Genomic DNA, 15,114 nt, shown 5'->3' on the forward strand with positions numbered 1-15,114 from the left:
TTTTCTCGTTTGTTTTCCTGCGTCGAGGGCGTCAGCCGGGAGTCTTCTGTGTCTCCGTTTGCGGAGGGCGCTAGAGACGGGAGACGGCAGAGAAGAGAAAAATAAGTGTGAGAGTCGGGCTCTGGTCCGCTGGGGTGTCTTCCAACGCGTATTTCAGGGGGAAAAAGAAGTCAGGGAAAGAAAGAGAGCTCGGGGAGGGAGAGGGAGAGTGCGCAGAGAGCAAAAATAACGAGAGAGCAAGCGTGTGTGCATTTGTGTGTGTGTGTGTGTGCGCGTGTGTGAGGCAGGGCGAGAGAACGGTTCGGGACGGTTCTCTTTGCAACCGTGTGTGTGTTGTGCCTTGGGGATTCAGAGGGAACCAAGGAGAAAAAAGAGTTTATGTTAGCTGGAGTATGACAGAGAGCAAGGGAGATAGAGGGGTTGGGAGGGTGGAGAAGAGAGAGAGAGAGAGAGTGAAAGAGAGAGAGAGTGAGACAGAGAGTGTGTGTGAGAGAGTGAGAGCGAGTGAGAGTGTGTGAGAGAGAGTGAGAGAGAGAGAGTGAGGGCTTTAGCTTGGCATTTCTTCCCTCTGCCTTTCAGCTCCTCTCCCCCTGGAGGAGGCGTGTCCATGGGCCAGTATAAAGTCCACAGAGAGCCACTCGCGTAGAACCATTTCTCAGGAGCAGCCTCTTGCATCGCACGCCGGTAGGAGAGGAAACCGCTGTTCTACAAAAACGACTTGTGTGCGCGAGGACCAGGGCCTCCCCGATACACCCCCTACCCCACCTTCCCCCTCACGCCCCACCCCACCAAGTCCACCTTGGCGTTGACTCACCAGCCTCCTGCTCTTCAGCTGTCAAGTTCAAGGTAAATCGGACTTGAAAGGGAGACAGGCTCCTCTCTGGCACTGCAACGGATGCGTTTCAGTGAATGCGGTCCTTTCCGACAAAACGTACGGCAGTTTCCAAGAGGCTGCGATATTTATCCGCCGGATAAGGGAGGAGTAGGTATCGGACATCGTTTTTTTGGGGGGGGGTTTTGTTCTCGAAGCTTTTTGTATTCTTTTGCTAAGCTGCCAGAGATATTCCGGAACCAGTCAGAGAAACAGTGAGGCAGCAAAGCAGGGGCATTGTATTCGAACCCGTGCCACTCTAGAAGCCAACCAGCTGGCAACATCAAAGAGCCGCCCCCTCCCCTCCCGCCTCAAACCGCCTCCCTCTTCCCCACACCACAGATAGCCACCCCGACTCTGAGAACCGAGGCGACAAAGGAAAGGGGGGAAAACGGGCCGACGACAAAGAACAAGTTTTGTTCGGGAGGGAGCTCAACTTTGGTCGGGATTTGTTTTTGGCGGGGGGGTGTCCGAGAGCCACCTGTGTGTTTTCCGGGGAGGTTGTCATGGTGCGCGGCGGCGGAGGAGGAGGAGGAGCGGTGGCGCCGCCCTGCTGGAGCCTCTGGGCGCTGAGCGTCCTGTCGCTGGCGGCGCTGTGCCTGACGGACGAGGCCATTCGCTGCCCCATCTGCACGGAGGAGAGGCTGGCCCATTGCCCGCTGCCGGACGGCTGCGAGGAGACGGTGCGCGAGACGGGCTGCGGATGCTGTCCCACCTGCGCCCTGGCCAAGGGGGCCCTCTGCGGGGTCTACTCGCCCCGCTGCGCCACGGGGCTGCGCTGCTACCCGCCGCGCGGGGTGGAGAGGCCCCTGCACTCGCTCATGCACGGCCAGGGGCTGTGCACGGACGAGCGGGAGGTGGATGAGAACTCAGGTGAGAGAGGAGGGCGGGCACGGCGGCACCGGGTTGGGGGGGGGGGGGGGGGGGAGGGAGGAGTGGGAGGTGGGGTTTTGAAGTGACCCTGTATGTCGCCAAATCTCATCTCTTGTAAGGAGGTTCCCTCTCTGACAGGACCTTCTGAGCGTGTCAGAATTCCTGATCAAATGTCCACCAGTTGGGAAGTTGCTTTAAATGTCTTGTCATCTGCCTAGTACGGCCCATGTTATGCACGTTTGAGAGTGTACGTCCTGTTCAAATACGTATCAAGACTATCAGCGTATCCTGGTGTGGTCACTTCGAGTCTCTCTCTCTCTTCTTCCTCCCCTTCTGTCTCTTTCCCTCTCCGCCTCTTTGTGAGGTACGTACATAAGTGAACCCGCGTTTTTGCTGCCCGAGTCTTACCTGTGCCGGGCAGGGTCAGGGTGAGGTGTGACAATGCGCTTTTTGCTAATCCTAATCTCTGCTGAGCCCTGGCCCAGAGCGAGCGGGCACACACACCAACTCCTCACGCATGGCCTGACGCGAGGGAACACACACACAATCCTCTCGCTGTCTCACGGCCACACGGTGTACTTTGAAACATAGCCGTCAGACCCCGAACCAGACTGGGAGAGAAGCATAGCATGGCTGAACAGGGCGTGAGTGCGTGCGCTGTATGTTTGTAGGAAATTCATGCATGTGTATATTATATGCGTGTGGGATCTGCATGTGAGTTTGTATGCTGTGTACTGTTGGTGAGTGAGCCAGGACGTGTTTGTATACACTGGGTATCTGTGTTTGAACGTGTGCCGCAGCTTGTGTAGACAGAGTAGACATCTACTCTGTCTGTTAGCAGGGTGGTACGGGCCAGTAAACATCTGTTTTTCCTGTATGTTTGTGTATCCAAGCGAGGGACTGTCGTAGGTGTTTATTGATATGGGTTTTGTTCGTACGGTCGTTGGGACGGGAAACACAAGTCCATTTGAAGCCCTCGCGAGTGTTGCGTTTCTTAGTGCAGGAAGGACGGCCCGAACGTCTGGGCGCGCGCGCGTCTGTGTGTGTAATAAGAGGAGGACATAAACGCCGCCAGTCTGCAGTATGAAGTGACTCTGTAATGGAGAGTGGCCAATCTCAAGCTATTAGAGCTCTCTGCCATCAGTCATGTATTTTCTCCTCTCTTCTCCTCCCTCGATGCCCCCCTTCGTTTGTCCTCATCCTCCCATCCCGACGTCCCCTTCGTCGTCCACGGGACACATCTTCATTCCCATCGCTCCTGTTTCTTTTTTCCATCTTATTCGTCCTCCGTCCACTTCCCCCCCCCCCTTTTAGCCGCCCCCCCCCCCCCCCCCCCCGCCCCCCCCCCCCCCCCCCCCCTTTTTGCGCACAGCAGAGGCCTGGTTGCACTTTAGAACGAGGATGTCGAATTCTCGATTCGCTATCTGCATTCCCTCTCACGGGCTCATTCCTAAGATGTCACGTTTTTTTTCCCCTCACCCGCTGTGGATGAAGCCTTCCCTACCGGCCGCCCGCCCCACTACCACCTCTGTCTTCCCTCCAATGCAAAGGGAGGCTGAAATGTTGGTAATATGCAAGGCGTACAGGCTATTTGTCACAGCGGTGATTTCCATTATGCCATGAGGGTTTCTGTACACCACGAGAGCGGTTCTCTCATTTGTTCCAGATTGAGGGCTAATTGGGCTTCCTCCCGTCAGGCCTTCTAGAGGTTATTGGTAATGGCAGCAAACTATCTCCTGGTGCCAGCGCGAGGCGGTGGTTCCCTGGCTCCAGTTTTTAACAGCGCAAAACAAAACATTTCCCAGAAAGAAAATCCCAGAAAGCTCTCCCAGGAATAAAAAAAAAAAAAAAACCTGTGTCCTGTTCTGCACTGCATTCTGCGTCTCTTGTGCCGTGGTCCACGACGTGCAGCACCATCCCCTCCACTTCCCCTGCGACCCTCTCCTCCACCCCCCCTTTCCCCGGCCCCCCTGTGGGTTGCCCCCCACCCCTCGTCCATACACACCACCCAAGCTTTTGGAGCGCGTCAGACGCCGCTGCGTCCAGCTCCTTCGGGCGAAGGGGATGAGCTCATCGGCGCGCTCGCTGCCAGAGCTAAAATGAGAGCCTTCTGCTCCTCAGCGCGAGGGCCGGCCTCGGGTTAGGTTAGGCCGGCGCATAGCGTGACTAAACAGAATCAGGGAGAACGAGGGAAAATCTGTTTAGAGCACGATAAAAAAATAAGAGAAGAACGAGACAGAAAAAGAAGACTGCCGTCTCGGCTTGGCACGGCTTCGTTCGTCTGCGTTGCTAAATCTCGTTCAAGGTTTTCCCTGAACAGCAGTGACCAGATGGCTTTGGGGCCTGGGCCATTGTCCATCTGAGGCTCCAACACAGGGTCGGGTGTGTTTGGTAAAGCTCTTAGACGGGTGTGGGGTGGTTCGCCCCCCCCCCCCCGCCCCCTTCCTCTGCCGCAAGGGGTGGTGTGGCAATTGATGGAGCGTTGTTGAAACTTTGGAAGTTTTGTTTAGAGTGGTCTGGAATCTGAGTGTTGAGCCCGTCCACCCCAGCCCCTCCTCCCCCCCCCCCCCCTTTTTTTTCCAACCACGGGTCCTGTCATAACAAAGCAAAGTAGCCCTACTCAATAAGTCTTACATCAACGCTTCAGAGCAGCGCCTCTGGAGCTCTGAGAGAATGTGGGTCGTAAGGTCGTGGGGGGGGGGGGGGGGGGGGGGGGAGAGAGAGGGCGGGGGGGGGGGGAATGAGAGAAGGGGGGGAATGACAGAGGGGGGTAAATGAGAGAGAGGGGGGGGATGAGAGAGGTGGGGGGGGGGAATGAGAGAAGCGGGGGAATAAGAGAGGCGGGGGGGTGAGAGGTGGGGGGGGGGGGATCAGAGAGGTGCGGAGAGAAACCCAAGCCACAAGTACAGGAGTTCCTTTGTGGCGTGTTGACCGAACTCATCCATTATTAAAGCGGCGGGGTGGGGGCACATCTCCTGGATACACGTCTTGCACCGCTCCGGTCCTAGCAACAGTGAACGCGACCCAGATAAAAATAGGAGAGGTTTTTTGAAAAACTGAGAGCATTCACCCAGACTAAAAAAAAGCCCAGAGTGGGAGCAGTGCCGGAACATTCCACTGAAAAGACGACAGATGTTTGGATGAATACCTTTTCATACTGTCGTAATACATTTACATTTAGTCATTTAGTAGACGCTCTTATCCAGAGCGACTTACAGTAAGTACAGGGACATTCCCCCCGAAGCAAGTAGGGTGAAGTGCCTTGCCCAAGGACACAACGTCATTTAGCACAGCCGGGAATCGAACTGGAGACCTTCAGATTAGTAGCCCGATTCCTTGACCCCTCAGCCACCTGACTCCTAATAATAGCAATAGATGGCAGAGCGAGATCATTTATTGAGCTTACTTGATAGCAAGGTTAATACTGCATAATTTGTTTGTTTTTTACACATTATATTCTACTTATCACTGTTATGAGCCTACGTCTACCATACATCATCTGTCAAATATTACTTAGAAAAAGACATAATAATAAAGTAAATTGCTTTGCATTCACACTCTCAAAATGTCATCAAGCTCAGAGCTACTCTTAAACTCATTTCCCATAGCAACTGTGAGCACAGTTGTGCTCTTTCCTTAATACTGTTCCCAACTCTTACAAATCATCAAGCAGGCTGGAGTCCATCGCAACATTCCGGTCAAGTCTCCCTCTGTGTCATATTCCGACGTTTCGCCATAACTGTGAAACTAATAGTATTTACAAACAGATAAATATGTCATGCCAGGCATCTAGCACTACACCAGATATTACAACAGAAATGGCTAAAGCCAAGAGTTCTAATAACCACTCACTGTGTTAGTGCGGATCCAGTTTTGTAGTATGTTAATCACCATCTGACCACCTTACCAACCAACAACTTATCTACCAACTAAGGCATGATCTCTTTGTTGGATGATCAAATTGATGACATGTTAATAAATTGTTTCTTGATGCTGAGTGAGAATCAATATATTGGAGTGAATGTGATTGGCTCATGATCTCCCTTCATGGGAGCAGAGACCCCTTCCTGGAGCTGGATATATACAGCCAAAGGCCGGGTTTCCCAGATTCGTTAAGAGGCTCTTAACGCTCAGAGGTTCTTAGGACGCTCTAAAACGCTCTTAGAATGCTCCTAAGAAGCTCTTAGCGTTAAGAGCTTCTCAACAAATCTGGGAAACCCGGCCAAAATGAACACTGACAGAAGTGAGGTAGCATTTGAATTTTGCATGTGCCAAATAGGTACTGGATGCTTTTCCCTGGAAGAAGTCAACTCCAAAACTGTACAATTGTATTGAAGTGTATCAAAGCTGCACTGCATTTCTTATTGTTATATTTATATATATCTTTATTTTTATATTAAGAAAGTTTTTTGACTTTTTGGGAGAGTAGCAAAAGGATGCTGATGCTTCTGGCACGAAGATGTTAGCTTCCATTAGCATTAGCAATGTTGGGAGTATGAAGTATGTAGCAATGTAAGGTCTGCCACAAATTCCCTTAAAAACACACAGATTTGAAACTGATGTTCGTTTCCCAAACAACATAAACCAACATAAACATTTAAAAAAGAACATCCATAGAAATGTTTTGGTCAGAGCTCAAACTCAGCAGATTTTAGTTTTAAAAACACAAATAGATAGCATATGATCTATTAGAAAATAGATTCCCCTTTGAACCGCATAATTCTGTGCTTGGCTCCATATAATGAGTTAGCAATCATCTGGCGGCTTTTGGACAATGCACGTCATTATTAGAGTTCTGATTTATTTGTTGATTAGCTCATAGCTTCTTTATGTATTTTTACACCCTGTACCTTGTTTATTAGTTTGAAGACTCATCAAATGAGCCAGTGAATGAAAACACTGCAATCAAAAAGTGCTTAAATCACTCAACACAATGTTACCCTTGGCACTAATAAAATGTAGCTGTAGACCTCTTTAATTTATGGTTTGTATCCTTACAAAGAGGTCAAACAAGAAACAAGGTCAAATGACTAATGATGACCATAAACACACGGAATGACTTATTCACCCATTTTACAGTTGAGGAATGATGATCCTAAATCTACAAACAATATCTACAAACTTGCTTTTAAAGATTGCAGCTAAACACGTGTGAGTGTCCATAGCACACAGTTTCACCCTAATCCAATTCATAGGCGAGACTAATAAGCATCCAGGTGCTATAGCATACCACTAGACATAGTGACAAAGTCCTGCCTATGTGCCTGGGTCCATCAGGGACAAGGTTGCCAATGGTTTACTGTCTCAGTCCAGATGCTGGATGACAGCTGAAACCGGAACATTGCAGACCCAATTCCATGGCATCCTCTTAGTTCCTGTGGGTTTGGAATCCCCACACTTTTCCTGGAAGTTACTAAAGATTTCTGAAGAAGACTGGAAGGTTCCGTAGCCTGCCTCTAGCTTAAGGAAATGAGTTTGCCTTCATGGAGTCTTCTATTCCATAAATACCACAGTGATCTTCATTTCAGTTGAAGGTGTTAAGAGGATCTAAAACCCTAAAACAACCCCAAAAATCGATTAGCCTACGAGTTAATGATGCAATTCAACTTCGAGGCAATTCTAGGCTGGAAGCGAATATCCAGCCTAACTTGTTGATGTCAGCAGATCTGAAGTGTGTTTTAAAGTCAAGAGGTGTTGTCTTGGTCCTCCGGTTCTAGCGCCGTACAATGAACCCTCCACTTCCTCTCTGGAGAACAGTGAGGGCAGCAAACAGGATGTGGCACCCCTGACCCACTTCTAAATCACTTTGGCTCGTATCATACGGCACGACGAAGGAGCGTGGAATCGGAAAGAAACGCAGAACGGCAAAAGAGGGAAAGAAAAACTTATGACCGGGGACTGAGCTTCAACCCTGCTGAGTCTGAGAGGGTTGGGGGTGTACGAGGCCACTAAAACATGACAAGAAAATACAAACAGACTAAAGACACTATTTTCTTTCCTTCTCAAGCCAAGAAACGTCTCTGTCAGTGAGCTTCAAGCAGCGGAGAAGCTCCCTCACCTCAACTACCACTAAGAAACATGGTGCCAGAACTGAAGTGATAGTTCTGTACCCGGGGGAAAATAAAGCATGTGACACATCTCAGTAAAAAAAGGCAAAGGGGGTGAACGTGAATGAGCCAAATGACAAGAGACCTAAGTTTGAACTGGTGTGTGAATGTTCATGGTTAAGCCTGTTAAAAGCTTATTGAAATCTCATCAAGCACTTCAGTATAGTCTTTGTGGTTCCCCATGAAAACTAAAGTTCTTAGAAAAGCCATCCTAATAGATTGCAGAGAGGCCTCTGAGAAGTGTGTTTTTGCCAATAGCGACCTGTATTACGCCTGGAACCAAGCCCAGATGCTATCCAGTAGTCAGGTCGGCTTTTTGACAAATCTGCAATCTGAAAAAGCCGACCTACGTAAAAACATGGAGGCCAAGACTTTTGGTGCTTTGATGATGATGCCAAGCCTTTTATATACCACAGGTCTCAAACACAAGAGGAGTCGGAAAAACACGAGAACTTCTTCACAAGGGCTAGCGCTGGGGGCTTTGCCACGATTGTAAATGACTCCACGCTCATGTCTCAACGTCCTCATCTGTCCACCGTGTGACACTGCAAAAAAAAAGGCAGATAACAACTTCCATCTGGCAAAAATAGGGTGCTCTTCAACAGCGGGAGTGGGGAAGGGTGGGGGGGGGGGGGTTTCCTGAGGAAGCAGCTGGCTGCCTACAGGGAAAACAGGACTGCCGGATTACAGGGATCCAAGGTGAACATGGCACAGACCAGAATGAGTAGAGGGAGGCGGAGGGGGCGAGGGCACAGGACAGCGCGGGGGGGGGGGGGATTGGGGGGGGGGGGGGCATGGGATGGTCTTGTTTGAGAATGCCTCGGCCCTTGACCCACAGAGGGGGCTGCGGTGGCTGAAGAGAGCCTGCGTCCGGAGTACCCCCACCCCCCCCTCCACCCCTGCCGCGCCGCGCCCCCCCCTGTAGTGGGAACACTGCTGTGTCCTTGATCTTAACCTGCTTTTTCAGATTCCACATTTGACCACTGTGTTCAGCTGTTTGCTGAGATCTCTCTGCAGGGGGGTATAAACACCACAAAACATGCACAAAGCTGACTTCTTAAGAAATCCTACTAACGATCTAATGCTAGGTTCTGGAGGACGTTCCCAAAGCGTTGTCACAGCTCATGTCTTGACTAACTTGTTTGCTTCTGAGACGTGTCGATATTTTGATGCCCTTGTATAGCTCTGGCTCTTGCAGCTGAATTCTCAAGCCGTAACTCTTTTCCTGTGTCCCGCAGCCATGGACAGGCAGGATGAGATCATCCCCGAGCACCCAAACAACAGCAACATCCGCTGCAGTCCCCAAGACAAACGCTGCATCCAGAAGACGCTGGCCCGCCTCCCTCCCAAATCCACCAATCAGAGAAGCAACAATGCCAGGGAGGACCCAAAGGCTGCGCTGGTGAGATATCCACCATTAACACTCTCACATCTTAATCCCCCCCAAATAAGACATTCAAAATAATTGCCTTTCAACCACACACAGCACACAGAGCCCCAACAGGTGTTTCACGTCAAGAGTTTATGGCTTTAAAAGTCACAAGCATAGAGTTAACAGGTTACAGATCGCTTGTTTGCAGGCTACGACTTGCAACCTCTGTGTGTCTTGTAAAAAGGCACTAAAGTATTCGCTGGAATCAACACACACGCTTGCGATGGCATAAAACCATTGAAGAATCTGCCTCACCACCGACATCCACGTATGGAGTTTACGGTGAAGTCATTTGGTCATCCTCTAATTGTTTCTCAGGCTCCATGTCGTGCTGAGCTGCAGAGAGCGCTGGACAGGCTGGCCACCAACACTCGCACCCACGACGATCTTTACAACATCCCGATACCCAACTGTGACAGGAATGGGGACTTCCATGCCAAGCAGGTTTGAGACTAATAAGGACCTTTTTTTTTTTTTTTACGGTGCCTATCGGTTGTAATGGTACGTGATAAATTCAATTGTATTTCATAAACTGGTTATTATTATATCCAAGTCATGTCGAGATTGTTTTTCTTGTTTGTTTGTTTGTTTGTTTGTTTTTGAGGGTGGGGGGGGGGGGGCGGGTTGTCGCCTGTATATCTGTTATGTCTTTTTATTCCATTTTGGATGTGAGGCCCAGCATGTTTACTCTACTCTCATACAATCCCCTCAAACTACGCCACTACTCACTCAGCCAAAACAAAGAGCGTGCATGAACTGAAATATTAACTGGAGACACATTGTTTCATGTGGGATGGGAATAACTCTGGCCAAGAGCGCACGTATTCGGGCATGCAGAAAAACAAATTTCTCAAAGACCATTTGTCCTGAAGTATAAGTGCGCACTTGGTTTGCATCATAAAAAAATATAAAAAAAACGCAGAAATAATCGCCTCATTGCAGTGATAGATGCTATTAGCTTTTAGTCTAAACAATTCCTTGCATCTCCTTGCTTTTCCCCTCAATGGCTAACTTTGAAGATAAAAGGGAATCAGAAACGTTGTGTACACAGAAGCAGATAAGATTTGCTGTGACAGGGATATACAATTTCAGCTACAGACGCAGAGTCAGTGATAAAAGCCTAAGCCTGCCAAGGGCATGGACCTCAAAAGTCTGGGCTTGGGTTGATTGCGTAACAGGGTTAAAGTACTCTCGTCTGCTCTTTTTAGTGTGTCTGGGGGTCGGAGCAAAGTCATCTGTTTACTGTTTAACTATAATTGCACCATGGTAGAACTCTGTGCCACCCTTTGCGACGACCAACAAGGCTTTGAGGGGTGATCTGTTCCATCCCATTGCATACCAGGAATCATTTGGAAACTCCAAGCTGTTGAACAGCCTTCAGGTTTTAGTCGCTTACCCACAGGAGAAACAGAAAGGATTTTTTACTTGACTTAAATCAAGAGAACGAGACCCATGGAATGAAATCATATCCATGCTCTTACTTTGATCTAAATTACAGATGTACACGTCAATTGTGTACCGTCTTAACCACCCTACCAACAGTATTTCTGCCGTGCCCCCTAATCGTGTGCCGCCTGCTCCTTTTGAGTGACACCTCTGCATGTTTTGATCATACTTTCCCGCCCACAGTGCCACCCGGCCCGTGATGGGCAGCGGGGAAAGTGCTGGTGCGTGGACCAGAAGACGGGCATGAGGCAGCCAGGACCCCTCGAACTGAGAGGGGAACTGGACTGCCACATGTTAATGACTTCCACCCTGACAGAGTGAGGAGGGGACCTGCAGGGTCGACCGTGGGGAGGTGGAAAGGGCCAGCAGAAATCTACTGGTGCTGATTAGTGAAACTATAAAAAGAAAAGACTTCACCTTAAAGGCTCTCTTCGCGTGAGGCGAACGGTACTTGAGAATCCAAAAGTAAAAAAAAAAAAAAGAAGGAAAACCATGGAATCTTTGTTCCTTTACATATTGTTTGTTTTGCTATTGTGTGAGTGTCTGTGTTCCTCTGTGTCTTTTGAGCACTTGTGTGTGGCTTCCCTTTGGGTTCTGTAAAATGAAGGCCCACGCTCTTGTTTTCAATGGCAAGTGGTGAAAACAGTCCACTGAATTCAGTGTGTAAACATTATCTTGAAAATACGACAAAGTTGGTTTGGTTTCGGGTAAATAAGCGGATATCCCTTGCCTCTTGCAGGGCTTGCCATTGACAATGCAGTAGGATCTGTAGAGAAAGTATAAGACCGTAAAACGAGAAAACAGAAAGATACGAATGAGAGAGGGATGGAGAGAAACAAATGGAAAAACGGAGGGAAAAAAAGAATACAGCATTTCCCTGCTTTGAATTAGCAATTGATGATAAGCCTCGGTTTTTCACGACAGAAATGACTTTGAAAGAGGAAACTGTACCCTAGAGAGAGCACAAGGAGTCCAAGAAGAGATGTGCTTTATCGCTCGAGCTCTCTGCATCCCCCTCTCTATTGACTGGGAGCTCTCTGGCTTATTTGTCCAGGGGGATCGGCAGCATAGCTAGGCTCAGAACTCTGTACACTGCTGATAGGATAATCTTGTTTCTCCAGCTGGGGCCTGCGTTGTTCTCCATGTTTGTATGAATATGCTTCTATATACAGGATTTCTTTTCCAACAGACTGCTTGGCAGTGTTGTGTAGTTTAGTGGTGCTATACACTGATTGTGCCAAAAACTGGCTTCTGCACTTTTATGGGCATTGTTTTTGATAGAAACCGACGACAGAGACCGTTTCAGAGCGGAGGCACTCAACAAATCTTTGGATGACCTAAATGAGTGAACATCAATACTGGTTAGCGGCAAACATTTCCAAATTTCTTCTTTTAATTTTTAATAAGTTGATTAAAATCAAATAGGCGCAACTGCACCTCCTTAGTTGCAGATATACTTAAGTTAACCGCCTGACTGTTTTATTAAATTCCGTAGCAAATTTGCATGCAAAATAATAAACCGTATTTGAGTAGTAAAAAGGAGGATACAAGTTTTATAAAAAGCGCAATCCAATAGTATCTGCATTTCAAAGAAACATCAATGTGTTCAGATCATTTGAATACTCACATATCTGAGTACTGCACAGCCCTCTTTGCTTTCAAGAAATCCTATACCTTTTCACAGAATTTATACCACTGTTAATGACACCACTGCACAGTAGTTATTTGCATTATGTTCAACAGACAAATTTGGAATTTCCCCCTTTCAAAATAATTTGCTTCCTCTGCTTTCTATATTGACATAGGCTTGACTGTTCATATATAACAGCAATTTGATTGTAGTGTACATCGAAAGAGCAACCCTTTTGAATCCCTTCACTTTCAAGGCTGGTTAAATCAGCCTCGTAGCCATGGAGAAAAGGAAAGGAACAACCCCCTTGGATGCAGTACAGATCAGACAGTTCAGTGGGGTCATCTCTAGAAATGGATAGTGCATGTAATCCTCCCATGAGAGGCTTGGGTTACTAATTGACCCCAGGATGGAATCATTGTGCCTGTGCCGTCGTTATCAGTGTTAACGGTGCGCCGGCAGTGTGACTTCACGAGGAGGGAGGCGAGGAGATGAGGGAGGAGGTGATTGTAAATGAGACGCCAGGAGCAGTTGTCCTGCTTTCTCTTTCAAGACCCCGAGGACAGTGTGAGTTCATTCCTCTGTACACCTGATAGGCAAGTCATTAAGAAGGGGACAGTGTGCGAGAGAGGAGGCGTGAGGAGGAGACAGAGAAATGTAGCCGTGCAAAATGTCACGTCGAGTCCTCTGGGAACAAAACTGCTTCTCATTGCATTGTCTGGCACTTGAAAATTGGGAAGAATGTCTTACGAAACATTCACTTACTCACAAGTAATAGTCTGTAGTCTGGAAGTCCATTTGCTATAGCATTAATACCATGATGGTGTGTAGGGTGGAAATAAAGTACTTCGAGCAAATTCTATGAGCTATGGAGAAAGAGCTTGTATCAAAATGTGGCTACCTTTTACATAGAGAATAATTATGCATAGTGTATCTGCAAGTAGCCTACCTGTAGCAATCAAAAGCCAAAGGAGTAGAGTACAGAGTCCCTGGCCCTTAGGTATTGGCAAGCTTCTGAAGTTTTTCTCCAATCTAGTTTAAGAGCCAAATTCATTAACAGTAGGTAGAAGAAACAACTTTGAACTAACACATTTAACAAGCTTCTGAATAGACATTTTTTCTTATTCATGATGACCGAAATAAAATCATTTAATGTTTCTTTAGCTTATTTTATAACATGGACTACCTACATTAAACCATCTTCTCTAAAAGAAATCTTTGCCCTTGAACAATACCACATTTTTGTTGTTTTGGTACCACAACGTCTGATGTTGGTTTTGTCGGTATACAATGATGAGTAGGTTAATGTGTGACTCTCAGCTTCAACTTAAGAGGTATTTTCATTCATTTCAAATTAAGTGTTTTGAAATTATAGCACTTTTTGTCCCGTATGTTATGGCACCAGGTCATTGGATAGTATATTTCAGAAGGTTTATTATTGGCTGTATATCCTTTGCATGCATGACTGCCTGAAATCTGCAACCAATATACATCACCAGCCACTGGGGAATCTCAAAGATGCTCTGCCTTTACTGCAGCCATCTTCTATTACTTCTTGTTACCTTGCATTGCCTTCAGTTTCCTCTTGGAGCATGTCAAATCTCCTTTGTTGTGCACTCACACTTCGAAACAAGTGTTTTGTTTTATCTATTGCTGGTTGATTTCTGAAGTGTGTTTTAGTTTATTGTCTCACTGACAGTTTTAGTGGCAATTTTTTTTTTTCCTTTAAAGATGGGAGATAACAATTTGTGCAAAATGCCTTGGTTACTCTAGATTGAATGACGCCATGCACACTTTAAGGGGCACTAAGTGCCACTGGCAGCAAAGCAACCACAAAACATGACTGAATTTCCTTTCTTTAATTGTAAGGAAGAAGATCTTTTCTTTGAAGTCTTCATTCTTGTTTACAGTAAACAAAGAGGGTGTGCTTTCACTCTAATCTGGTCTCAATTATCCACAAAACATTCTACCAAACTGATATTGTCTTATTATTGGACAATTCTAACAAACTCCAGTCATGCTGATAAAGCAAACCCTTTGCACTTTAACCTCATAGTCATCGTATCATGTCAAATCCAAAGTGCTAAAAACAAGATAAATAAAAAGATGTCTTTGTCTGAGAACCTTCGGTGCTCACTGTAGCCTATACATTGAAGTGAAACTTTCTTTTGTCTCCAAAGACAAAATTCCCCATATGTTGGAGGGAATGAAAATCCAAAAATCAATGTGTATTTCTTCTTTTTACTTCACTCTCTTGAAAAGGTTTTCAGGTTGGGCCCGACATGTACTGTAAATGGTTAAGAGGTGCTCAAAAAGACAATGAATGATTATGGCTTTGTCATTAGAGTAAAGGCCTTCAAGTGTTCTACATATATGAAACTGTGTATGCTTAAGCTATCTTATCTGATCTCTAACATTCGTTATAGTGTATTTGCATTTCAGAAAATTCCTGTTTGTATTCCTGTTTGCCTCAGACTCTGTTAATTCTAAGTAGCATTTGCATGTGTAATGGTGAACTGGGACTCAAGAATGTCTAGATTGTTTGTGTGTTTGGTCCTGAACAGGACCATACCATGTATGTTTTATAAAAATAGGGGGTGAAGTTTACTCAATGAGTGTGTACTCGAAATAATGACTTGGTTATATTGTAAATGTTGACTTGACGAAACAATGTATACAATATATATATATATATCTAATTAAAATGTAAACATTCAATATTGACTCCATCTCCCTTTTAAATGTGTGCATGCTG

The 15,114-nt window shown here is 46.8% G+C and overlaps 1 protein-coding gene across 1 annotated transcript; it reads left to right on the forward strand.

Moving 5' to 3' along the window:
* The first annotated feature begins 468 nt into the window (after window positions 1–468).
* Window positions 469–15,077, forward strand: LOC124483191 (insulin-like growth factor-binding protein 4). Its single transcript, XM_047043502.1, has 4 exons — window positions 469–1,744; window positions 9,090–9,253; window positions 9,602–9,727; window positions 10,913–15,077. Exons 1-4 carry the CDS (start codon window positions 1,378–1,380, stop codon window positions 11,048–11,050), a joined length of 795 nt encoding a protein of 264 aa, XP_046899458.1. The 5' UTR covers window positions 469–1,377; the 3' UTR covers window positions 11,051–15,077.
* The last annotated feature ends 37 nt before the right edge of the window (window positions 15,078–15,114 follow it).

Source organism: Hypomesus transpacificus, chromosome 21, assembly GCF_021917145.1.
Source record: "Hypomesus transpacificus isolate Combined female chromosome 21, fHypTra1, whole genome shotgun sequence".
NCBI lineage: Eukaryota > Metazoa > Chordata > Actinopteri > Osmeriformes > Osmeridae > Hypomesus > Hypomesus transpacificus.